Source organism: Zootoca vivipara, chromosome 14 (genome assembly GCF_963506605.1).
Source record: "Zootoca vivipara chromosome 14, rZooViv1.1, whole genome shotgun sequence".
Classification (NCBI taxonomy): Eukaryota; Metazoa; Chordata; class Lepidosauria; order Squamata; family Lacertidae; genus Zootoca; species Zootoca vivipara.
In genome coordinates this window covers 39,557,481-39,581,135 of record NC_083289.1, presented here as the reverse complement: position 1 = coordinate 39,581,135, position 23,655 = coordinate 39,557,481, and the positions used below count along the sequence as shown (strand labels likewise).

The following is a 23,655-nucleotide window of genomic DNA, read 5'->3' as shown; positions in this document are numbered from 1 at the left end:
CTGACAGCCGCCAGCATCCTCATCAAGAGTTTCTGAGAGCTGAAACTTTTCAATTGATCATCCCATAGATTCAGTTTTTTTATTTAAAAAAAAAAAGCTGCAGGGAAGTAGGAATGGAATGTTTGAGTATATTGGTCATTTCTTGACAAAGCACTGCCCGGAATTTGAATGTCAATGAGTACAGTAGTTTTACCACAGGTAGAAAAGGATGGAATTAGAATGCATCCTACTGGAACTGTTTTTCCTTCCTCCTACCCGATTTGAAATAGTTCTGAATTGCTGGATTATTTCAGGTTAAGATACATCCATCCGTACGATATGCTTTACCTAAATTCATCCAAAGTGCAAAAAGGGTAATTCGAGAAGAGCTCACCTCAATTTTCAAACTGTCATGCTCCACCGTAAAGTCCAATCTAGATGGAGCAACATCAAACATAATTCTCTCGCCTCGGTAAAAGGGGACCTGAGAAGAATGCAGAGGCCCAGATTAAGCAACGTGTTTCTCCAAAAGACAAATCCAGACAAAATACAGTCCATCACTGTGGGAGGCGTTTCTCTAGCAACGGTGAGTGTTGAGTCTAGGGGCCCTCCAGTCAATCAGCTGCATCCGTTAGCCATAACCAGAGTAAAGAAATTAACGGACATGATGAGCCATTCATTTCAATAAGTATACTCTGAGTAATACTTAGTTGGATACAGCCCAATGTAATAATGTGTATCTACCTGAAGGGGAGCACCATGTACACCTTGAGCTCATGGGAGAAAGTCAGATATAAATGCAACAAATAAATCTGTCGCTCTCTCTCACATACACAAAATATGTTTGAACAAAGCTTGTTTTATTTTTTCAAGCCTACTTGCTGTTTGCAGGGGGGAGGGGGTGTGTGTGGCTGCAGAGTGCAATTGTTGTCCACACACACACACACACGTTTCTATGACCTCCAACTGCACCCATGGGCCCCAAGAAGGCTGATGACCCCTGCTTGCAGCCTTCACTTTTGAGGAACTCCTTATTTAGAAAGGCCAGGGAGCTCTCTCATTACTCACCACAGTGTATTTCCCACTCGGCAAAGACAGAAAAGTAAAGGAGCCGTCCTCTTTGGAGATGACATTGCAGAGATAGGCGAGAGAATCGTCCCTGGCAGGAAAGCCGTCAACTGGAGAGGTGCTGCAGCCCATGATGTCCTGTACAAAAGAAGGCAGGCAATCCTCTATACAGAGAGAACAAGCACAGAACTTCCCAATGGCTGCCAAAAGCTTCCCCATTCATCTGGAGAGGCACTCAAGTGATGGTCTTCCCTCTTCACGTAAACCAACAGGGAATTTGGCTCACTGAGCAGCAGGCAAAACAGATGCTTCACATGCAAAAACCAGGACTGTGCACATGGAACTTGGGTACAAAATCGTTCCCTCCCCTTCCCAAGACACAAGAGAAATCCACACTGTCCATCATCTAATTACTTTGGAGCATTGGCCGTTCCCCACAAACCAGATGAATCAGAGCAGTGTTCAAGCTTGGATCCCTAGAAGTTGTTGACATACTTCTCCTATCATCCCTGGTTGGTAAAACTTTAGAAATGTGATCCTCCATCTGTACCCTGAAGGCACCATCTGTTCCAACTTTTAAATACCTATTGAAAACTTGTCAATTCTGTAAGATTTATGCAGGCAAGTAAGAATACCTCTTTCCATAAGGGTTAGCTGATTTCTGATTTTAACTTTTTTAATAGGGTTTTTATTGTATGGAAGTGTTTTTTTTAATAGAGATATATAAATACTTTTTATAAATAAAATGAATTTAGTGACACAGTCCCTTTCTTCCACAGCCTACCTCTACCACTGTCTCAATCTGTGAAGACCAGGCTCATTTAGCTGCAGTTAAGCATGTTTGTCAAAAACAATACGAGGGGGTAAAAAAAACAGGACCAATATCACATCTCCACAGATGTCAAAACTATTCTGAGTTGTACCCAATGTTAGTCCTACTCAAGGTAAACCCATTGAAATTAATGGGAATGACTAAATTGGGTTCATTAGTTTCAATAGGTTTACTGGGGTGGGGAGGGGAATAGTTGGCTACAACCCTTTCTTTTGCATGATGTACAACTGACCTCCTTGGTTACCGATGACGAGAAAAGGAGGAACATGACCCCTTTCATGGGCTCCCCATCACTCCGGACAGATCCTGAAACGTTGTAACCAGCGACGACGAGAGGGCCAGAGGCATAAGCATTAGAATTGGTCACTCTTACAGTTGTGCTGGCCTGAAATATAGAAAAATGTGAACAGTTGGTCTCATAATTCCACAAAAACAGTTAAGCATACGGTTTTGGAGGCTTTTTTGGGGGGGTAAATTCTGTAAGGATAATACCATTTTGACCATTAAAAGATGCTTCTTGTTCTGAGAAAGTCAGCGCCTTCCCTTCACCAGCATATAAGGCAGATTTGTGTGCAAGCAACCTCTTCTTGCCTGATGCTTCAATTTACAGCAGCACTCACCTCTTTCAGCATCCAGGTCGGATGGGAAGCAAAGATTTCGTATTCCCCAGGAAGGACTTTGAAAAAGGCATACCTGTAGAAAAGGAAAGTTGGTTCACAAACAGAATAGCTCTGGCTAACAGTGATGATGATATTTGTACCCCACCCACCATGTGCTTCACCACTGAGCTATGCTCCCCTCCCCTTCTTTTTCAAACAATCAAGACTGTAAGAGAGGAATCGGAAGCAAAAAGTTTCAAGCAGTCGCTCAGGCCCTACCTTTTTAACTGTCCAAAAAACCACCTCTGATATATAAGCAGCGCACTCTATTTACGCAGGCATTACCTTGATCTCTCAGCCAGATTCTTCCCTTTTAGTTACTGAGCTGTTTTTAATGGGGATGTTTTTACTGCGTATGCTATTTATGGATTTCTATATTTTAACACTTGCGCAGTTGGGTTTTTATACTCGTAAATCGCTTTTATACTCGTGAGCCCTAAGTGCTGCATGTAAATAACCTATGCTTTGTAAACTCATCTCCATGTATGCTGTCCCACTGGCACAATGGGACTGCCATTTCCTCTCCTCCCACCGGTGTGCTCCCCAAAGCTGCTCCAGGGAGCCCCTCAACTCTTCAGAGTTTATTTTGAGGGTGGGCGTGGCAGGGTGGGATGGAGGGAGCAGAAGAGGAAGTGGAAAATCTGCTGCACACACAGAAATCTGCTGCGCCACTGGAGCTACGGCATGAGATACAGCCCTGCGGCAACAAGTCAGACTCACTTTCCGCCCGGCTGAGTGGTCGTGGCTTGTATGCTTGCCTCCGAACCAGGATTCCGCAGTGCAACAAGAACCCCGGCAGGACCCAGTGTCTGACCTTTGCTGAGAACCTGGAAAGAAGGTGACAGAGCAGCTCTTCAGCTTGCAGGGAAGAAAGCACATAGGACCTGCTTCCCCATCACCTTGCCCAAAAGGAGGCAGCAACGGTCAAACAACAAGGGCCTTTTACCTTCCCATTTACGGAGAAGCCTGTAAACACAAAGTTGATGTCACCTCCTTTAGTGCAAATGTCATTGATGCCGTCCACGTGGATGTCCACGCTCGTGGGCTCTGGTGGGGAGGGAATGAAAGGAAAAGTATTAAAATGGAGGAAAAATTATGTTGATGTCTTCTGCGTCTGCTATACATGAAGCATCATTCCTTAAACCATATCCGCCCCAAACATTTTAAAGCACTATGATGCCATTTTAACAGTTGCAGCTTTTAGCAAAAAATCCTGGGAAGTGTAGCCTGTTAAGGGTGCAAGGGTTGTTAGGAGAACAGTATTTCCCTTGCAGAGAAGAGGGATTGATTGTTAAGCCAATCAATGCAGTTCTGTAAAAATAGGGACCTCATAACAAACCTCCACACCCTTAAACAATAGTTCCCAAGATTCTCGGGGGGGGGGGGAGCCATGACTGCTAAAAATGGTATGCGGGTGGTTTAATGTATGGGACAGATGTATAGGAGTTAAACATATGAGGAGGTGTGTCCTTGGTTGCTTCGGACTTCATGTGAAGATGCTATCATTTTGCCAGAGTTTTCCCTGCCCCATGAGACTGGACCTTGCTATTTCTGAATTCCTCCACCATGTTGCTAGAAGACAGAAACAGGCCCATTTGATGACATTTGGAACAGTTTTATTGCATTTGTTAACATCAGTTCATCAGACCAAAGACCCCCCACGGACCTACAGTCGGGTTTGGAGGGCCTTATGTGGATTATTTTGAACGCTTCTGGTCAATAGATTTATAAGTTTATATAGATTTATAAGTAATGGGAAAGGGGGGGACAATATCAGGCAAGCAGGTTTAGCATCGTTTTTTTAATGCTCTGATCCAAAGAGCTGTTTGGTTTACCTGTTTTATTGGTTGTTTTCATTATACTTGCAGGGGGAGGGATTCAAAACTGAGTTCCTGTTTTTACCTGCTCCTGTGTACTTAGTGCTGTTTTACTCTTGTTATGATACTGTGGCTTTTAAAGGATTTTTTTAATACACCAAACCTTGGTGCTCCGGTTGCAAAAATACAACTCTCTTCAATCCCAGCAAGCACAGTCAAGGACCAGGAATAGTGGGGAGCTGTAGTTCAGCCACAACTGAAGGGCCAAAGGTTCCCCACGCCAGCTATAGAAGCAAATGCCACCAGAAATGAACTTTTGAAAACCTCAGTTTCAGTCCAGTGCAATCCTATGCTGTCCTTTTCAGTGAGTTCAGTAGGACTTATTCCCAGATAAGAATGCATATGACTACAACGTTACAGCGCAGTTCTGTACGTTGGGTCAGCAAACCTTTTTTTCTGACAGCATGCCAAAAGTGAGCAGAACCAAACATACACACCAAAATGCTAAGTCCTGTCTAAAACCATCAATTGGAACAATTCATATCCCACCCCATCAAAAAACAAACGAACAGGTACATACATACCAAAACTCCACCCTAGGGGAGGTTCAATTTTAAGGACAAAATCCCCCTACAAAAGAAATCATGAACATTTTTTGCAATTACAATAAAAACACAACACTTTCTAAAGAAAACCCAGCAGCTGACTATCTTCTATCTTAAGGGGTATCCAATAAATCCTATGCAATAGGTGAAGTGCTTTCTTCTATCTGTCCTGAAGCTTTTAACATTCAGCTTCCTTAGATGTCCACAAGTTCTGAATGTAATGAGAGGGGCAGAACTTTTTCTCCATCCACTTTCTCCATGCCATGAATAATTTTATAATCTGTTATTGTGTCATCACTTATTCACCTTTTTTTTCTAAACTTAAAAGTCCCAGAAGCTGCAACCTTTCCTCTCACTCTTGGTAATTGTGGTCGCCCTTTCTGGAAACTTTTCCAATTCTGCAATATCCCTTTTCAACTGAAGTTACCCAAACTGTAGACAGTACAGTAAGCCCTCAACTTACGTACATTTAACTTTTGTGCAATTAACTGTACACGCATGGTAGAAAAATGAACTCAAAACTCAAGAAAGACCTACGCCAGGGGTCACTAGCCTGGAACCAGTAGCCCCTCCCGCACCCAGTGCTAAAATTAGGCTTGAAAGCTTGCCACTGTAGCCTGTAGAACAGACAGCAGCAGTGTGTGGTTGACAGCTGTGTGGAGTGGGGTGATGGTGTTCCCATTTTCTCCAATTTGCAAATTTACCCACAGGTACAAAAAGGTTAGTGACCCCTGGCTGTTACAGTTCAGGTACCATGAGGTTGCTTACCTTATCGTACAGAGGAATCATGAAGTAACCATTATTTGGAGCACAGTCTGTTTGGTATTTCAAGGTTCCATGCTTCGTGTACAATTTAATCTATAAATTGAAAGCAAAACAAAAAACAAACAACCCACAATGGAATATGGTCGTTCTGCCACGGCAATTATTTATTATTTTAAACTCATATACAGTACCTCATTTTTATATATGTTAAATAAACTCAAAAGCTTTTTGAAAAAAAATAAAAATAAAATACAGAACACACAATGACCTGGTTTGCACGACACATTAAAACACAGTTACGCTTAAAAATATGGTTTCAAAGCAAAAACACTGTATGCTGGTGAGCAGGAAGAAAACCAAGTGCTTCATGTCCGTCCCCCCACTCCTCCTGCTGCTACGCTCCAGGAAGCAAAGCCATGGTTGGGCTCCGCATTAGGTAAAAACCTAGGCTCAAGGTTCGGCTCCGCCAAACAAAACACAACCAGTAAGCTAAGAAGAAACCTTGGATACAACTCTCACTTTGCTCAAGCCTGGGTTTGGATGTAACACTAAGCCAAAGCATGGAGGGGCAAAACAGGTATGATTTTATCCCTGAGCACCAGCATGTTACACCTTCACCTTTAAGCTAGTTACGCTTTTAACTATGGTTCAAAGCAGGGGCAGGGGACCTGTGGGCCTCCAGATCTCATTGGATGCCAACTCCCATCAGCCTCATCCAGCACAGCCAATAGTCAGGGACGATAAGAGCTGTAGTCCAGCAACATCTGAAGGCCACAGGTGTCCCACGCTACTTTACAAGAAAGGCTAAAGCAGCCTTGCAAATAAGCCCACAGAAGTTCCTAGCCTGCAAAAAAAGAAAAGAAAAGAAACTAGCCTGTCTGATCACCCCAGAGAAGCCTCTATCTGAAAGACACACAATCACGCCCCACGCTGAACCCTGAAGTGACCTGAAGGCATCACTCAACACGTCACAAAAAGAGTGTAATGAGGGTGGGGGCACTTAAGACACACTCCGCCAACATGTGTGGAGGCTGGGAACAGGAATCCCCACACAAAATGGCTGTCAACTGTATGACTTCTCCGGAGTGGACTGGCAGAGGCACACAACCTGCTTTGTGCTTCAGCGCTGGTCACAGAACAGGCTTTCCTTCTTCTGAGGAAAACATAGTAGCAGGCTAGTGCAGGGTGAATGCAAGACACCTCCAGGGCTGCCAGTATTTCACAAGAGGAGCTCAACTGCATAATGGAAACTTAGGTTTGCGCAATTAATGGTATTAAAGAGTTTGTGGTGCAATAAATCTACTCTATGCATGCAGTGAGCGTTGCTTTTCCTACAGCTACATAAGTGCCATGCACTAAAAAGTGCATGGTAAGGAACTCGACCTGAGTATATCTACTTTGGAACTCACTGCCTATTGAGATTGAACAAGGCACCTTCGCTGAACTCTCTTCCGAGCCTTCTAGAAACATACCTTCCCAGATGCTTATTAGAAAATCGATGTGATTTTAACCCACTTCAGAGTTTTAAACATTTGTTTGCGGGTTTTCCTTGATGCTGCTGCTTTATCTTTTCGTAAAGCGCTTTGAGGGGTTTTGGAGGTGGGCTTTTTCTTTTACAATCAGTGTATGAATTTAATGAAATAAGTAAGTAAAATGAGAAAGAGTCCCTTGATCCATTTCTTCTTCTTCATCATCATCGTCCCACAGGAGCTGTTTCACCTGCCCGCCCCCCGTTTCAAATGCTAGATAGAGAGCGGGCGAAGCCGGAGGCGCAGCGCTCACCTCGATCAGGGAATAGTTGATCTCCACGTCGGACTTGACGAACCCCCCGCAGCCCACCACGATATCCTCGGAGCCCCGCGCCGCGTCCCACAAGCGGCAGCCCCACAGGAGCCACCAGAGCGCCGCCGGCGCCCATCCCCGCGGCATCGCGGCTCCCTCGCCCCCCTCAGCCCCGCCGCGCGGAGCAGCCTCGGAAAGTCGACGCCGAGTCAGGAAGAGCGACGGCGCATGTGCCGAATGCGCTCTATGGTCTCCACTTCCAGGCCGGAAGCAAGCGCGTGCGAGAGGCGAAAGGGTTATTCCCTGCTCCCCCTGGCGGCTGGGAGGGGAGTTGCAACTCCCAAGGGTTGGATTAGCAAGCCGCTCCGAACGGCTTTGGCGGAAAAAGGACGCAGTGCTTTCAGAATGAGCGACGTCTGAGCTTGAAGAACGGTTTCGTGACGTAGAACGTGACGGGTGCCGGCGTGGCGTGACGTAGAGCAGGCACCCCCCAAACTCGGCCCTCCAGATTTTTGGGGGGTCTACAACTCCCATCATCCATAGCTAACAGGACTAGTGGTCAGGGATGATGGGAATTGTAGTCCCAAAAAACATCTAGAGGGCCGAGTTTGGGGGTGCCTGACGTAGAGCGTCGGGATAGGACCCGGATTCGAATCCCCCTTTGGCCATTACCTTGGGGGCGGGGCAGTTCACTGCCTCTCTCAACTTAACCTACCTCACAGGGTTGTTGTGCGGGATTAAAATGAGAAGGGGGAGAACCATGTACAGCTCCTTGGAGAAAAATGGTGGCACAAAATGCAGTGGATAAAAATAGGTCCCCCATCTCCCTCTCCTTGGCTTCATTTCAAAAGAGGAGAAGGGAGATGGGGCCTCTGGGGTTGCACTAGAGCAGAAGTGTGGCTTAGTGGTTAGAGTGTCAGTCCTGGGAGGCCAGAGTTCGAATCCCCACTCAGTCATGAAGTTCACGGGTCACCCAGGGCCGGTCACCATCTAGCCTACCTCACAGGGTTGTTGTGAGAATGAAATTAAGACAGTGGGGTCTTCATTTCCTCCTTTGAAGAAAAAGTAGGATACAATATATCCCTGGGAGTTTTAAGTGTTGTGGGAGTTGTAACTCTGTGAGGGGCAAACTACAGTTCCCAGGAGTCATTGAGGAAAGCAATTTGCTTTTAAACGTACAGTACTGTACAGTATAGTGCTTATGCAGCCTTGGTTAGGATTGTATTGTTATTTCTGAAGGAAGGGTTGTGCAGTTGAGCTACACACTCTTAAGCACTCTAATGTTTAACCTTAGTATGGAACTTACTTCTGAGTAAACCTGGTTGGGACAGAGCTGCAAGGCTCTGCTTACTTGATAAGTTCCCTGAGCAAACCAACTCCTGAGCAAACCTGCTTAAGAAAACTGGTAAAGAACTTATTATTGATTGATTTCTATTCATTTTATTTATTTTATAAAATTTATAAACTACTTCATGGTTAAAAAAAACCCCAACAACTCAAAGCACTTTACAGAAAAATGAAACAATGAAATTATCAGTAAAAACAAAACAACTACAGTACTTAAAACTTTGAAACAAGATTTAAATCAAAGATGAACTAAAAACCCAGTTTAATGTCAACATTTTACATGCCTGGATAGGCTTGTGTAAACAAAAATGTTTTTAGCATTGCATCAGAAAGAGTAACTGACTGATGTCAATAGGCAGGGACTTCCAAAGTTTGCATGCTGAAGAAGACAGAAGTGGCCATGGTATTCCTGAGGTGGATTACTTAAAGAATAAAATCACACACCACAAAGCTGAGCAGGTGGCATGAAGTCCATTGCACTTGCTGTTGCTAAATCAGGGGCTGCTTTGCAGCTTGGGAGAATCATTTACCAGTTCGGTTTATTCAGTTATTTTATAACAAACCTGCTGCCTGACCCCTGCTGGACTTTACTACAGCAGCCTCACAAAACCCCTTTTGCCTGTAGCAGGAATCCAGCTCACTTTCTGCTCTTCCGTGTTGAGAGGGATGGTTTGGGGTTGCCAGGCATAAAAATGTTTATCTGGTGCTCCAGTACATTTATCCAAACATGCCAAAAGATATTCTCACCCCCTTACATACCCAACCTGCCCCAATGTACTGTGGGAGAGGAGGACACCCTGCAGGAAGTGTCCGTTCTCTGCACCTAGTTCGAATTGGGCCTTTACACAGCATTCATTCAAAGCACACCCCACCCACCCACCCCCACAACAAAAAAGAAGCCTGGGAATTGTAAATCTGCTAAGGCTTCTGGGAATTTCTATGAGGGGTAAACTACAGTTCCCATGATTCTTTGGCAGGGTGTGCTTTAAATGTCTGGTGTGCTTGCAGCCCAAACACACCTAGCCTTTGGAACTCCCTCCCACTGCACATCAGACCTATTAACGTGCCTTTTTTCTATTGTCTTCTTGGAGCCTGCTAAAGCCGTTCCTCTTTCATAGAATCATAGACTTGTAGGGTTGGAAGAGTCACCTAGTCCGCCCCACTTCAAGAAGCCTTCTAAATTCTTTATCCCAGTTTAGATAATCCCAGGGCCTTCTCGGTGGTGGCGCCTGCCCTGTGGAACGCCCTCCCATCAGATGTCAAACAGAAAAACAGCTACCAGATTTTTAGAAGACATCTGAAGACAGCCCTGTTTAGGGAGGCTTTTAATGTTTAATAGATTATTTTATTTCATTTTTCTGTTGTAAGCTGCCCAGAGTGGCTGGGGAAACCCAGCCAGATGGGTGGGGTATAATTATTATTATTATTATTATTATTATTATTATTATTATTATTATTATTATTTTATTATAGACTTGCTTTGCATTTGAATTGATATTGCCGTTTGAGATGCTGTTGGTTTAAACGGTTTGTTATATTTATAATTGTGGCTTTAAAATGTTTTTATATGTGCAATCATTCTAACTGTTTATATATGTAACTGTTTATATATGTAACTGTTTTATAGGTTAATTATGTTGTACACTTGCTTCAGCTGTCAAGTTCTCCCTTTTTTAAGGGCAATTCCCTTATGCTGAATAGGCTTCCTCACGAGAAAAGGGAAAACTTGACAGCTGTGCCCATGGGAAGCAGTTCAAAAATAAAATTAATAATAATAATCTCCCATTTTCTCCATTTGGGCACATTTAAAATCAATTCCCCCCCTTTTAAAAAAACAACAACCCTATATCTGCTGAAGGCATGCCCTTGGCAAAACAGGTCCATGCTAGAGAGGCTAGTAGTCGAATCCCCGCCCCCTTGAAAGAGGCAGTTCTCAAGCCAAAGGGGGCAGGAATTGTGGAAAGGAGACTAGACAGCAAACTGGAGCAGCTGCGGAAGATCAGGAGTGGCTGCTGACAAGGCAACAAGCAGGAACCATGAGCGGAGGGAGCTGGCTGTGCAGCTCCAAGGAGGATCAGTTTGCAGAGCTGTGGGTGAGTGTCAGCCACATTTCTCAGCTGGGCAAAGTTTTTCTGGGTGAGAGAGAAAGTAGACCTGGTGGCCTCTTTGCTGCATGGCGTTTACAGCTCCTGCTCGCTGTCCCTCTTGCACAACTAAGCAATGAACACCCACTTGTACACAGAGAGGTAAGGGGCCATGCCATGCGTTTTCCTGGTGTGGTAGGGCGAATGGGTCACTCTCGCACCCACCTCATCTTCTCCCCTCCCCTCGTTCTTTCTTCCAGTGCAGGGGGGGGGGTGGCTCTCAGCTTTCTCCTCCTAAGACTGTGTACACATGCCCTCTCTCCTCACTGGCGCGGCAAGCTGTGCACACATGAGCTTGGCTGTGCACACACGAGTTTGGCACACATCCGTAGCTGCTCCATAGTTTCTCGAGGAACACTGCTCTCTGATGCGTTGCCCCTCAGGCCTGCTTGCATCTGATGCGAAAAGGCAAGCCTGCTTCGGTTCCGCAATGAAGCTGAGGTGTGCGCGCTCGAGAAAGCTGTTGCACATGTGCAGGTGACAGCTTCCTGCATGGGAGTCAGGGGGCATGAGGGTGCATGGAATCTAAACATGTAACATGCATCGGGTGAAGATTTCCTCGGCCTCTCTCCGGTGTGTACAGCAATGTGCAAAGGCAACTTGAAACGCAGCCAGGGGTGTGAGTATGTGCATTTTAAGCCACAAATGCATACAAAGCCTCAGTTGCAGTGCTGCCCCTTGTAGACCTCAGCAGGGAGGAGGATAGGGACAAAACTAGAATTAGATGGCTCCGCCTCTTATTGGCTCTGGCCCCGCCTACTGTTGGGCCTCCCCACCTTCTACTCTGCCAGCCCTAATGGGGCACCAGCCACCACTGTTTTCATCTCTCTTTAATGCTAAGTTCCTGATTTCTTCCCTAAATTCATTCTGGAAACAGGCTCAACGAGCAAGAAGCCAGCCTAGTCAACGGTCCTGTTAAACTTTCCTTACTGATCTGTCAGTATCTGTGTACAGTTGAGAAACTTTGGACTTCTCTGGCAATTAAAACACACACCGCACACACACATCCAAATGTGCTAATCTTTTCTCATGGACTGCAGCTGAAATTATTCCCTTTTGCATCTTAATATTTGAAGATTAGGGCCATGAGATGGAGTCAGTACTGCTTTAAAATGACTGTACAATTTTATCTGTTTATTTATTTAAAAGTGAAATCCTCTAAACATCTATTCAGATGTAAGTCCCAGAGGCAAAAGTAGGTGGAACATCAAATGTAAATTCTGCCTTTGCACAGTAGGCTTTTTTTCGACAAGAGCAAGAGGCATGAACAGAGTTCAAGGACACATTCCAGCCAGGCAAAAAACACTCAGGATACAAAGCAGGGTCAATTTTGAAAAAAAGTTTATAGTGCATGTATTTATTTGGAACAGCCATACACTCCCCTTCACGGCCAGGCAGCTACCTCAGTAAAACAACAATAATCACATCTAAAATAAACAGTCAGCTGGCTAAAACATTGCAATGCTGGCTGTTCCCCCTTAAGGGCATGCCCCTGAGCATGTGTGAAGCACTTTTCTGTTACTGCATTCAGTATACATAGAAATAGCTTTGGTGCAAGTCTGATTTCCAAGCATTTTGAACTGGGAATCAGATTATAAAAGTACCCTAGTTCAGCGGCAGAGCACATGCCTTGCATATAAAAGGTCCCAGGTTCAGTTTTATTTCTTTTTTTAAAAACTTATAAAGGGTTCCCTCACCCTCTTTCGGCTCTGCCTGACAACCATGCCCACTTTTTACTCTGATACCACCTACTGCCAGTATGCAGCCCTCAAGACGGAAAGTGGTCCTCACAGAACACGGGTTGTCCATCCCTGATTTAAAACTTTAGCATTCATGCTCTTCTATCATTGCAGGATTGGAACCAGACATGGCATACAGCTACCCCAAGCTTTACTTCGTGTTTTGAGAGTACCGTGCTGATTTGGATTCCATGTGTCTACCTTTGGGTCTCTTTCCCTGTCTATTACCTCTACCTTAGGAAAAACTGCAGAGGTTACATCAGGATGTCGGCTATCTTCAAAGCAAAAATGGTAAGGCTGGGCCTCGGGGGGTCTGAAGAATTAGGTCCTCTCCAGACTGTCATCATTTTGCAGGAGGTGTTCAATCACATACTGGAAATTTAGGTGTGGATTGCATGACTCTGTCTTTAAAAAAAAAAATTATTAGAAATAAGCTTTATTAGAATTCAGATTAAAATACATTCACAAACAAACAATAATATAAAAATAATAACATACAAAATCATATCTAAATAATAATAAAAACAAAAATCATACATTCAGACATACATTCGTACCCAAAATCAAAATAATCAAAACACATTTAAACATATAAATTTTAACCTATAAATGAAGCTATAATTATCAACTATGTTCCTAATTTCCCTTTAATTCATACACATTTATTTCTTCCCTTGTATCTCCTCCTCCCATAGTAGACTTCCACTTATCTCCATTTCAGGTTCTTTAATTAATATATTCTGGTACTGCTTCCCCTCAATCATGTATATATTCCAAACATTGATATCTTATAATTCTTATATAATATCTTAACTCAAGATAAATCACCTTCCATCAACTTATCAACTTAAATCAAATCAACTCAAAATGAGGCATTAGAAGTAGACCCAAGACTTCACCGCGGGGCACTGTCCTTTCATGTACTCTCCAAATTTTTCCCAGCTCTGTTGAAATTTCTTGTTAGTATGCCCTCTAATTGAATTGGTCAAATTATTCAAATCTAAATAACTCAGTAGCTTCTCCTGCCACTCCAGAATATTGGGTACTTCTTGCTTTTTCCAATAGGATGCAATCAAAGCTCTTGCAGCCGCCACTGCGTACAAGAACAATGTCGCATCCTGTTCTTTTATTGTGTTACATGACTCTGTCATCGTAGTTTAATGAATCCACTTTTTAAAAAACCAACCAAGGGCCTTTTTGTGGTTAGGAAAGTGGTGGGGAATGCACTGAAAAGTGTGCAACAAATGAAGGATTTGTGGGGAAACTTATTTTAAAATGCACAAGCAAATCAGGATGAATTTGGGATGCTCCAGTCCTTGTCATATAACCTGCCTGTCAGAGGTGGTTGCCGTGCTGCAGGGGGAGTCAATATAATGCTTTAGAATGGAGAGCGGGAGGCGCTGAATTTTAGTATGCATGGGGGCACCACTGAAATTTGAGAGCCCAAAGTTCACCAAATCAGAACAAATGCTTTATTTATTATTATGATTATCAACAACTACAACCCACCCTCCATCCTAAGGTCTCAGGGCAGTTTATAAGACAGGTCCTCGCAAGTCTACACCTTGGGTATCAAAAGCCAGAGAAAAGAGGTGTGTCTTCAGCACTCACTGAAAGCTACGGAATGAAGACACACCTCTGTGGGCAGAGAGTTTCACAAGGGAGCTGCCACAGAGAAGGCACTCACCAAGCTTCTGAGACCAGTGGAACAACCAATAGGGCCCTATGTCAATCATACTACCCGAGCCCCCCCCCCGAGGTCTGTTGGGGAAGAGGCAGCCTTTGAGGTATTTGGGGCCATTTAGGGCTTGATATACTAATGTGAGCACCTTGACCTGGGCCTGGAAACGAACCGACAACTGATGCAGCTGTTTTGGAATGGGTTATGGGAGGCGTGAAGGGAACCCAAGCCAGTAATCTGGCCGCTGCGTTTTGAACCAATGGAAGTTTCACAGTTGTCTTCGAAGGCAGCCCCGTTAAATAAGACTGGACATAATGGAACTTTTTGCAAGCAAATCAAGACAAATACTCTGTGAACCTTTCACCTGGAAGCCCGCTAATGTCTCTGTTTCCTCAGGGTTTTACTCAAACTACGTTTTAGTCATTGGATCCATTGAAATGAACAAACCTAAATTAGTTCAACACGTCTGCTCTGAGTAGAAGTTAAAATAATTCATGATCAGAAACAGTTGAGATGCTGATTCCTTGTTTTGCCCCTTTCACATCCACTCTGTCCTTTGAGTCTGCTGTTCTAATTGAGGTATTCTCCCTGTTTCCAGGCTCTTGGCTTTGCCTTGCTCTCGCTGTCTCTCTCAACTGCCTTCTACATCCTTTGGGAAGCAACCCAAGGAATTCCCCGTGCACCGGGATTTATCATTGCTCCTCCTTTGCAAGTGGTCACAATGGTAATGCTTATTATTTCCTCTTGTGTTTTTCACATTGCACCTCTTTTTTTAAACAAACAAACAAACACACAAACTTCCTGATCTTCCAAATCAGTGCGCACATGAGAAAGGAATCGGGCATGCTTCAGCTGGAGGAGACTGAAGGGAGAGGGAGCAGCAATACCCGAAGGGATGCCACATAGAAGTGTGCAGAGGGTTGTAGCTCAGTGGTAGAGCATCTGCTTTGCATCCAGAGAGCCCCAGGTTCAATCACAGGGAGACACCCCTGCCTGCAAGACAGATGCTGTACCACAAAGCCATGGCCCTTCCTTGAAAAAATAAAATGTTTTTTTTTATATTCCCCCAGTGCATATTCCAAGTGTTGGGCATGATCCAGAATAACACAAGTAAAGGGTTAAAACACCTCCAGCCCCAAAGTAACCCATACCCTCCCTGCTAGGGTCCCGATAAAGATCTGGAGGCCCATTCCGTCCAATTGTGTGGCCATGTCTTACAAACGCGATTGTGTTTTAGCGGGACTGCTTTTCACAACAAAAACATCATTAAAAAGAATGCTGTGTCTTGCCGGGGGAGACTGGGGCTTTTAAGTTTGTTTCATGCTTTTATTCCTTTAGGTCAGGGGGTCCCCAAACTAAAATCCGGCCCGCGGACGGTCCGGGAATCAGCATGTTTTTACATGAGTAGAATGTGTCCTTTTATTTAAAATGCATCTCTGGGTTATTTGTGGGGCCTGCCTGGTGTTTTTACATGAGTGGAATGTGTGCTTTTATTTAAAATGCATCTCTGGGTTATTTGTGGGTGTGAGGGACAGGGGATATCGCGAAGTCCCTCCCCTCCTGAGTTCAAGCCCGTCCCCGAGCAAAGGGGAAAGCAGGGAGAGTTCCGATTCCAGTGGGGAAGCAGGAAGTCGTGTCCGAGGCTCAGGCAAGGTAGAGGAGCCAGGGTCCCAGGTGGGACAGGAAGGGGCAAGTAAGGGGGGAAGACCCATCCCCCCAACTCCAGAATTACGCAGGAAGAGGAGGGGCAAGAGGATGGGTCTGCCAAAGCTTTTGTGTTGGAGAAAGACGCGCCAAAAGCCATTAGGAGGTTCTGAAACCGACTGACAACATCGCTCCGTGTAAATAGCAATGACTTGAGCACTGTAAATACGCAGCACCAATAAAAGAATAAAATGCAGAGCTGCGTAGCGTCGTTACTCTGAAGTAGTCCACTCCGGCCACTGTGACAGCAACCTCCTAATCATTTTTGGGCTACTTTGGAGTTGCCGGGATGAGCGTGTCAGAGGCGGAGAAGTGGCGGCAGATCGCTGAGCAAGCCCAGCTAGAACTGCAACAGCTGTCGCTGCAGGCGCAGGGGGAATTGAAGGCAGCTAAAGAGGAGACTAAGAAGGTCCAGGACGACCGGCTACAACTTGCGGAACAGGTGAGAGAGCTCCAGGAAAAAGAGCAGCATTTAAGGGCGGTGGCGGTAGACCTCCAAAACAAGCTGGATGCAGAGAAAAACAAGGCGGGAGGGGCACCCCAAGTCCAAGTGCTGCCAGGAAGGAGAGCCGGGACCCTAGTAAGCAAGTTCAATGGAGACCCGAAGGAGTTTCAGGGCTTTGAGACTGAGATTGTGTATGCTCTTGAGCTGCACCACGATGAGTTCCCTGATGATGAGCACAGAGTAGCGTTTATTGTGGAGCACCTTACAGGGGCGGCCAGGGAGTGGCTAAGACCGTTAATTGCAACAAGGAATCCTTGCATGAAGAATGTCAAACTATTTCTAGAAGGTTTGAAAACGATGTATTCGTCCGATAGTCATATGGACCAGACTAAGGAGGAACTTCATAATTTACGCCAAGGAAATATGACAGTTCGCGCGTATTGGGCGAAATTCACCATGCTGGTGCACAGATTGGGGTGGGATCTGGAGTCTGCCCCAATGCAAGCGGCGTTTTACTTGGGGTTGCATGAGGAGGTGAAGGATGAGCTCTCGAGAGGTCCAAAGCCCAGTAATATGGATCAACTGAGCAAAGCGGCTCTGGCGGTGGGGGTGAGGCAGGAATCCAGATGGAGCGACAAGCAAGCAACGCGCGCAAAGCGGGCTTGGTTCCCACGGTCGCAGGAGAAGCCACTCCCTCAACAACCCTTTCAAGCCACGCCTGGGGCCAGTCAGGACCAGGAACCCATGCAGATTGATAGCGCGCGCGCGCGGGCTTTTCAAACCCCAGCGGCGCCAAGACGCAAGGAGGGAAGGGGTGGGAATTGCTTTCTCTGCAACTCCCCCCAGCATCTCGTCAGAGACTGCCCACATCGCAGGGAGTGGCAAGGAAAGGCGGGAACGGTTGTGCCCTCCCCCACTGACGCAGCACCACAGCAGGGAAACGGGAAAGCCTGGCTGCAGGAGACAAGGGGCGGCAGCCAGGCACAGTCAGCAGACAACAGCCCCAGCCCACCCACCCGCACAGAGAGGAGCAGAGCCAGCCCACCCCTCCCAGAGCAGGAGTGGTTCTAGAAGTGACGCTCACGCTCCCAAATGGCTATCCATTGACGGTCCTCGCCCTAATTGACAGTGGTGCCTCAGCCAACTTCTTCTCGAGAAACTTTGCAGAAGAGCACCAGATCCAGCTTCTGCAGCTGGATTTTCCTCTGCACGTGGCAACCATTGACGGCAGAGAGCTGCTGGGAGGGGCCATCACTCATCAAACCCCCCCCATGAGAATGACGGTTGGAAGGCACTCAGAGACACTGGCATTCAACGTCACCACCATCTCAGACCCCCCAATCGTTTTGGGCATGAGCTGGCTGGCGCGCCACGACCCCTCCATAAGTTGGCATCAGAGATGCATCACTTTTGGATCGGACTTTTGCCTGGAACATTGCATGCAGCACCAACCAGGGGAGGGGCCTCCGATAGCCACGGTGGCCACCATGCACGTCAAAGGGGGTGAGGCGATACCCAAACCATACTGGGACCTGCAGGAGGTCTTCAGTGAAGCGGAGTCCGACCACCTGCCCCCACACAGGCCTTTTGACTGCCAGATCAACCTGGTGCCTGGGGCAACTATACCCCCAGCCAAGCTGTACGCCATGTCAGACCAGGAACTGGAGGATCTGCGCGCTTTTATCGACAAGAACCTCAAGCGGGGGTTCATCAGAGAAAGCAAGGCAGCAGGGGGCAGCCCGGTCTTCTGGGTGGACAAGAAAGACACGCAACAGCGCCGTCTTGTGGTGGATTTTAGACGGCTGAATTCGGTGACAGAGCCAGTGGCTTTCCCCATGCCCAGAGTGGATGATCTCCTGACAGCGGCACGCAGAGGCAAGGTTTTCACCAAGCTAGACCTGAGGGGGGCGTACAACTTGATCAGGATCCGGGAAGGCGATGAGTGGAAAACCACGATGTTCACGCCTCTGGGCTCTTTTGAATATCTGGTGATGCCCTTCGGGTTGCAAGGGGGCTCAGCATGCTTCCAGGCCTTCATGCACCACGTCCTGGGGTCCCTACTCTTCAGGAAATGCTTGGTCTTTCTGGATGACATCCTTATTTACTCCAACGACCCAGTGCAGCACGTGAAGGACGTCAGGGAGGTGTTACAGCGCCTGAAGGAGAACCACCTGTATGTGAAGCTGGAGAAGTGCAAGTTTCACACCAAGGAGGTGGACTTCCTGGGCTACAAGCTGTCAGACAAGGGGCTGGCAATGGACAAGGACAAGGTGCAGACCATCCTGGACTGGCACAGCCCCAGGACGCGCAAAGATGCCCAACGCCTACTAGGCTTTGCCAACTTCTACAGGAAGTTCATCAAGAACTTCTCTCGAGTTACGGCTCCCATCACTGACTGCCTGAGAGGCAAGCAGAAGTTCAGGTGGACACCAGAGGCGCAAGCAGCGTTCGAAAGCCTCAAGAGGGTGTTCGCCTCAGACCAGAACCTGTTCCACGTGGTTCAGGACGCGCCCCTACGCATTGAAACAGATGCTTCTGATAAGGCTGTGGGCGCCATTTTGTTGCAACTGGACGCCAACAGAGAGTGGAGACCCTGTGCCTTCTTCTCCAGGAAGTTGACCCAGCCCGAGCGTAACTACACAGTTTTTGATCGGGAACTTCTTGCGATCCACGCGGCGTTCCAGCACTGGAGACACTTCCTGGTGGGCGCCAAGCACCCCATCCAGGTGTGCACAGACCACAAGAACCTGGAGTTCTGGAGAACTGCCAGGGTGCTCAACCAGCGGCAGATACGGTGGGCGGAGTTCTTCTCGAACTTCAACTTCTCCATACACTACATCCCAGGAGAGCAGAATGTCAGGGCGGATGCCCTCTCCCGCAAGCCAGAGTACATGGAGGAGGAGGCGCCACCAGCCCCAAGGCACATTTTCCCCCCGTCGGCATGGTCCTGCGGAGCAGCAGTGGTGAGCGAGGCAGAACTCACAGCACTGACGGCAGCGGATGAATTTGCCAACCGCATCTTCAGAGAACTGAGAGGGGGGAGGGAGCAGGCAAAAGACTTTGCAGAACGCAGAGGGCTGCTTTTCTACAAGGGTGCGCTGTACCTACCCACCACCCAGCTTCGACGTACGGTCCTCAAGCAGATGCACGACAACCCTACAGCGGGGCATTTTGGAAGGGACAAGACCACTCACCTAGTCATGAGACACTTCTGGTGGCCAGGGGTGAGGGAAGATGTTCGAGACTATGTAAGGGGCTGTACCACCTGCCAGCGGGCGAAGGTGGTCAGAGCAGCGCCACCAGGGTTGCTGGAGCCCTTAGCCACACCACACAGGCCGTGGGAAGTGGTGTCCATGGACTTCATCACAGATCTGCCTTCGTCCAGGGGTAAGACTGCAGTGTTGGTGGTGGTGGACCTCATGTCCAAAATGTGTCACTTTATACCGTGTGCCAGGGCAGTCTCGGCAGAAGAGACAGCCAAACTGTTTGTTGATCACATTTTCAGACTGCATGGATTACCTTTAAGGGTTATTTCGGATCGTGGCCGCCAATTTGTTTCCAGGTTCTGGCGGCGGCTCATGAACCTCCTGCAGGTGGAGGTCAGCTTGTCGACGGCTAGACACCCGCAGACCAACGGACAAGCGGAGAGGGTCAACGCCATTCTGCAGCAGTACCTGAGATGCTACGTCAGCCAGCGGCAAACGGACTGGGTGGATCGCTTGCCACTAGCAGAATTTGCCTACAACAATGCAGTGCACGTCTCCACAGGGGTGTCGCCCTTTAAGGCCAATTACGGGCGCGACCTCAGATCTTTCCCAGAGAGGGAGAGGGAGGAGGAGGAGGAGGGCCCACAGGCTGAGGATTGGGCAGAGGAACTGGAGACGGTGCACCAGCAGCTCAGAGAACACTTGGAGAGGGCCAAGGAAGCGTACAAAAAGGGGGCAGATCGCCACAGGCGACAAGGGGAGGTCATCAGGGTGGGGGACAAGGTGTGGTTGTCCTCGGAGGGCCTTCCCACCAGAGGGAGGTGCAAAAAGCTGGCACCCAAATGGCTGGGCCCCTTCACGGTCACGCAACAGGTCAACCCGGTGGCATACAGGCTGGCACTGCCAGAGGACATGAGGGTGCATCCAGTGTTTCATAGATCGCTGCTGTCGCCGTACAGGGAAAGCAGCAGGCTCAGAGACAGCGAACAAACCCCCGAGGGAGGGGGGGAGAGGGAAAGCAGGGAGCAACTCAATGAGGCCACGGCCATCCTGGATTCAAGGTGGGGGGTGGGGGGCCTGGAGTACCTCATGGCATGGGAGGATGCTCCACCGTCCCAGAATGAATGGGTTCCCGCCACTCAGATACAGGAGGAATTCTTGGTGGAAGAATTTCACGCCCTCTTTCCCCACAGACCCAAGCCCTGGCACATGGAAAGGGAGGGGGAGGAGGAGGAGGCACGGGAGAACAGCTCACCATGGCGCTGGGAAGCGGAGTTTGAGGAACCAGAGGATGAGGTATGGGTGTCGCCAAGATCCACCCAGTCAGAGGAAGGAGCAGATTGGCAAAACATTTTTACCCCCACCAGCTCTGACGCCACGGACTTTTTGGGATTCCCGTCCTCCCAGGCGGAAGGGGGGGGCTCGCAGGACTGGGGGGAGGTGTTCACACCAACGGGCTCGGAGAGCACCGAGTTTTTAGGCTTCCAGTCGTCACCGACACATGGGGGGGGCCTGGGGAGGGGTGAAGGAGAGCTTGGGAGGGGGGTGGATGTGAGGGACAGGGGATATCGCGAAGTCCCTCCCCTCCTGAGTTCAAGCCCGTCCCCGAGCAAAGGGGAAAGCAGGGAGAGTTCCGATTCCAGTGGGGAAGCAGGAAGTCGTGTCCGAGGCTCAGGCAAGGTAGAGGAGCCAGGGTCCCAGGTGGGACAGGAAGGGGCAAGTAAGGGGGGAAGACCCATCCCCCCAACTCCAGAATTACGCAGGAAGAGGAGGGGCAAGAGGATGGGTCTGCCAAAGCTTTTGTGTTGGAGAAAGACGCGCCAAAAGCCATTAGGAGGTTCTGAAACCGACTGACAACATCGCTCCGTGTAAATAGCAATGACTTGAGCACTGTAAATACGCAGCACCAATAAAAGAATAAAATGCAGAGCTGCGTAGCGTCGTTACTCTGAAGTAGTCCACTCCGGCCACTGTGACAGCGGGGCATAGGAATTCATCCATATTTTTTTTTCAAAATATAGTCCGGCCCCCCACAAGGCCTAAGGGTCAATGGACCGGCCCTCTGCTGAAAAAGTTTGCTGCGACCCTGCTTTAGGTGTTACTCCCCCCCCCCCCAATTTGCACAAATTTGTTGTACCATGTTTGAAAAGAGGGGCATGTTACCAGGTGCCAGGGATGTTTGGCATTTTAAGGGTGGCTTATATTGGATGTAGCTACTTTGCATTTGGGTCTAAATCAATTTTTGTTGACATTACCCTTCATTACTCTCATGCTGTTCAACGTTTATGTCATGTTGGTTTGGTGGCTAGATAGAAATAAATCTCAACCTAGTGTGACCATATTTTTTAAATGTTTTATAATTATATAAAGCATTTTTTTCCTGCCTTTTTTAAAGGTCCTGGTGGTATTTCTAACCCAGATGGAACGACTGAAAGGTGTGCAGTCTTCGGGCGTTTTGCTGGTGTTTTGGTTACTCTTCTTCCTCTCTTCTATCATTCCCTTTAGCTCCAAAATACAACATGCCGTGGTAGGTGTAAGTCCATGATTAAGTATAAGTCTATAATTGCTTACTCCTAGTGGCTATATACTACCTCCTGGGTCAGAGGCGCTAGGCCTCTGAGGCCACATTTACACCACACATTTAAAGCACCACTTTGAGCCGCCACGCCGTCCCCCAAAGAATTCTGGGAGCTGTAGTGTGTTAAGGGTGCTGGGAGTTGTTAGTTGTAAGGGTGCTGGGAGTTGTTGCTCTTATACCTCAACCAGGGAGGGCATTCCACAAGCTAGGAACCACCACTGAAAAAGCCCTGTGATGGGTCAATGCCGACCGGGCAACCTTCAATGGTGGCACCACCAATGAGGCCACGCTTGCTGACTGTAGGCTCCGAAATGCAGGATGTTAGAGAAGACACCCTTTTCGGTGCTTGAGTCCCAAGACACTTAAGGCTTTATATGCTACTACTAATACTTTGGGTTTGGCCCAGTATCTCATCATGTGGCACGAGAGTCTCCTTGCTTTCTGAAGAAAGCTAATACAGTGGTACCTTGGTTTTTCTACATCTCGTAAGCCGAACGTTTCGGTTTTCAAACACCGGAAACCCAGAAGTAAATGCTTCTGTTTTTGAATGTGCCTCAGAAGTTGAACAGCTTCTGCTGTATTTTTCTCATTTTTCTCAGTTAAAATTGCAGGCCACTCATTGCGCCTCGGTTGTCAGACGTTTCGGAAGTTGAACGGTCTTTCAGAACGGATTACATCCGACAACCGAGGTTCCACTGTATCTCCTGACTTCCTTCTGATACTGTGATTTTACTAATGGACAGCTTCCATGTATTCCTCCCCCCCCCCCGAATATTTTAAAAATGTAAAAGCAGCTTTCTAAAGCTATTCTAAAGCTATTTCTGTGATATTTTTATTCTGTATAAACCACTTGGTTGCTGTTGTTTCTGGTGAGAAGCTAATGCTGCCTCTATAGTAGAGGAGGAGGACATTGTCTCCTAGATATGCATAATGACAAGCAATTCTTCTTTATTTTTGCAGGGATTCAGAGAAGGATCCTTCCATCGTGTTAGCTCATACGTTCGTTTCACCTTGGTCGTATTGGAACTGATCCTCTGTTGCTTTGTAGATCACCCTCCTTTCTTCTCCAAAGTTGGCAATGATGCCGTAAGCATTTCCGCTTTTAATTTATAGAGCCTCCAAGATGCCAGGTATCAAGTCTCTTTTTAAGGGTTCTAGTCCTTGTTGCTACAAGGAAAAGAGTTGATACGTTCTCCAAAAACCAAAAGGCCATATGTAGGTTCTACTCAGAAGAAAATTCCACTCAGTTCAATGGGATTTACTTCCAGGTAAGTATGCATAGGACTGCAGCTTAAAAGAATTGA

The 23,655-nt window shown here is 47.3% G+C and overlaps 2 protein-coding genes across 11 annotated transcripts in view; one reads left to right on the top strand and one right to left on the bottom strand.

Moving 5' to 3' along the window:
* The window catches only part of LOC118092729 (BOS complex subunit NOMO1), a 35,964-nt gene extending 28,245 nt beyond the window's left edge, over window positions 1-7,719 (bottom strand). The window contains exons 1-9 of the mRNA XM_035131182.2: window positions 7,508-7,719; window positions 5,729-5,818; window positions 4,940-4,985; window positions 3,485-3,585; window positions 3,259-3,365; window positions 2,500-2,572; window positions 2,112-2,264; window positions 1,048-1,185; window positions 374-463 (exon numbers count right to left, since the gene is read on the bottom strand). Coding sequence (XP_034987073.2) covers window positions 374-463; window positions 1,048-1,185; window positions 2,112-2,264; window positions 2,500-2,572; window positions 3,259-3,365; window positions 3,485-3,585; window positions 4,940-4,985; window positions 5,729-5,818; window positions 7,508-7,654 — 945 coding nt within the window. The 5' untranslated portion in view covers window positions 7,655-7,719. The remainder of the gene's footprint in view (window positions 1-373; window positions 464-1,047; window positions 1,186-2,111; window positions 2,265-2,499; window positions 2,573-3,258; window positions 3,366-3,484; window positions 3,586-4,939; window positions 4,986-5,728; window positions 5,819-7,507) is intronic.
* Window positions 7,720-10,813: 3,094 nt separating this feature from the next.
* The window catches only part of ABCC6 (ATP binding cassette subfamily C member 6), a 46,131-nt gene continuing 33,289 nt past the window's right edge, over window positions 10,814-23,655 (top strand). For 9 of the 10 annotated variants that reach the window (XR_009558578.1, XR_009558579.1, XR_009558580.1 and 6 more), the window contains exons 1-5: window positions 10,814-10,947; window positions 12,852-13,028; window positions 15,017-15,142; window positions 22,169-22,300; window positions 23,312-23,437. Coding sequence is in view for 5 of the 10 variants with exons in the window: in XM_060283011.1 (XP_060138994.1) it covers window positions 10,891-10,947; window positions 12,852-13,028; window positions 15,017-15,142; window positions 22,169-22,300; window positions 23,312-23,437 (618 nt within the window). In the remaining 5 variants the exon portion in view is untranslated. The remainder of the gene's footprint in view (window positions 10,948-12,851; window positions 13,029-15,016; window positions 15,143-22,168; window positions 22,301-23,311; window positions 23,438-23,655) is intronic. The other variant, XM_060283012.1, reaches the window with a different exon arrangement.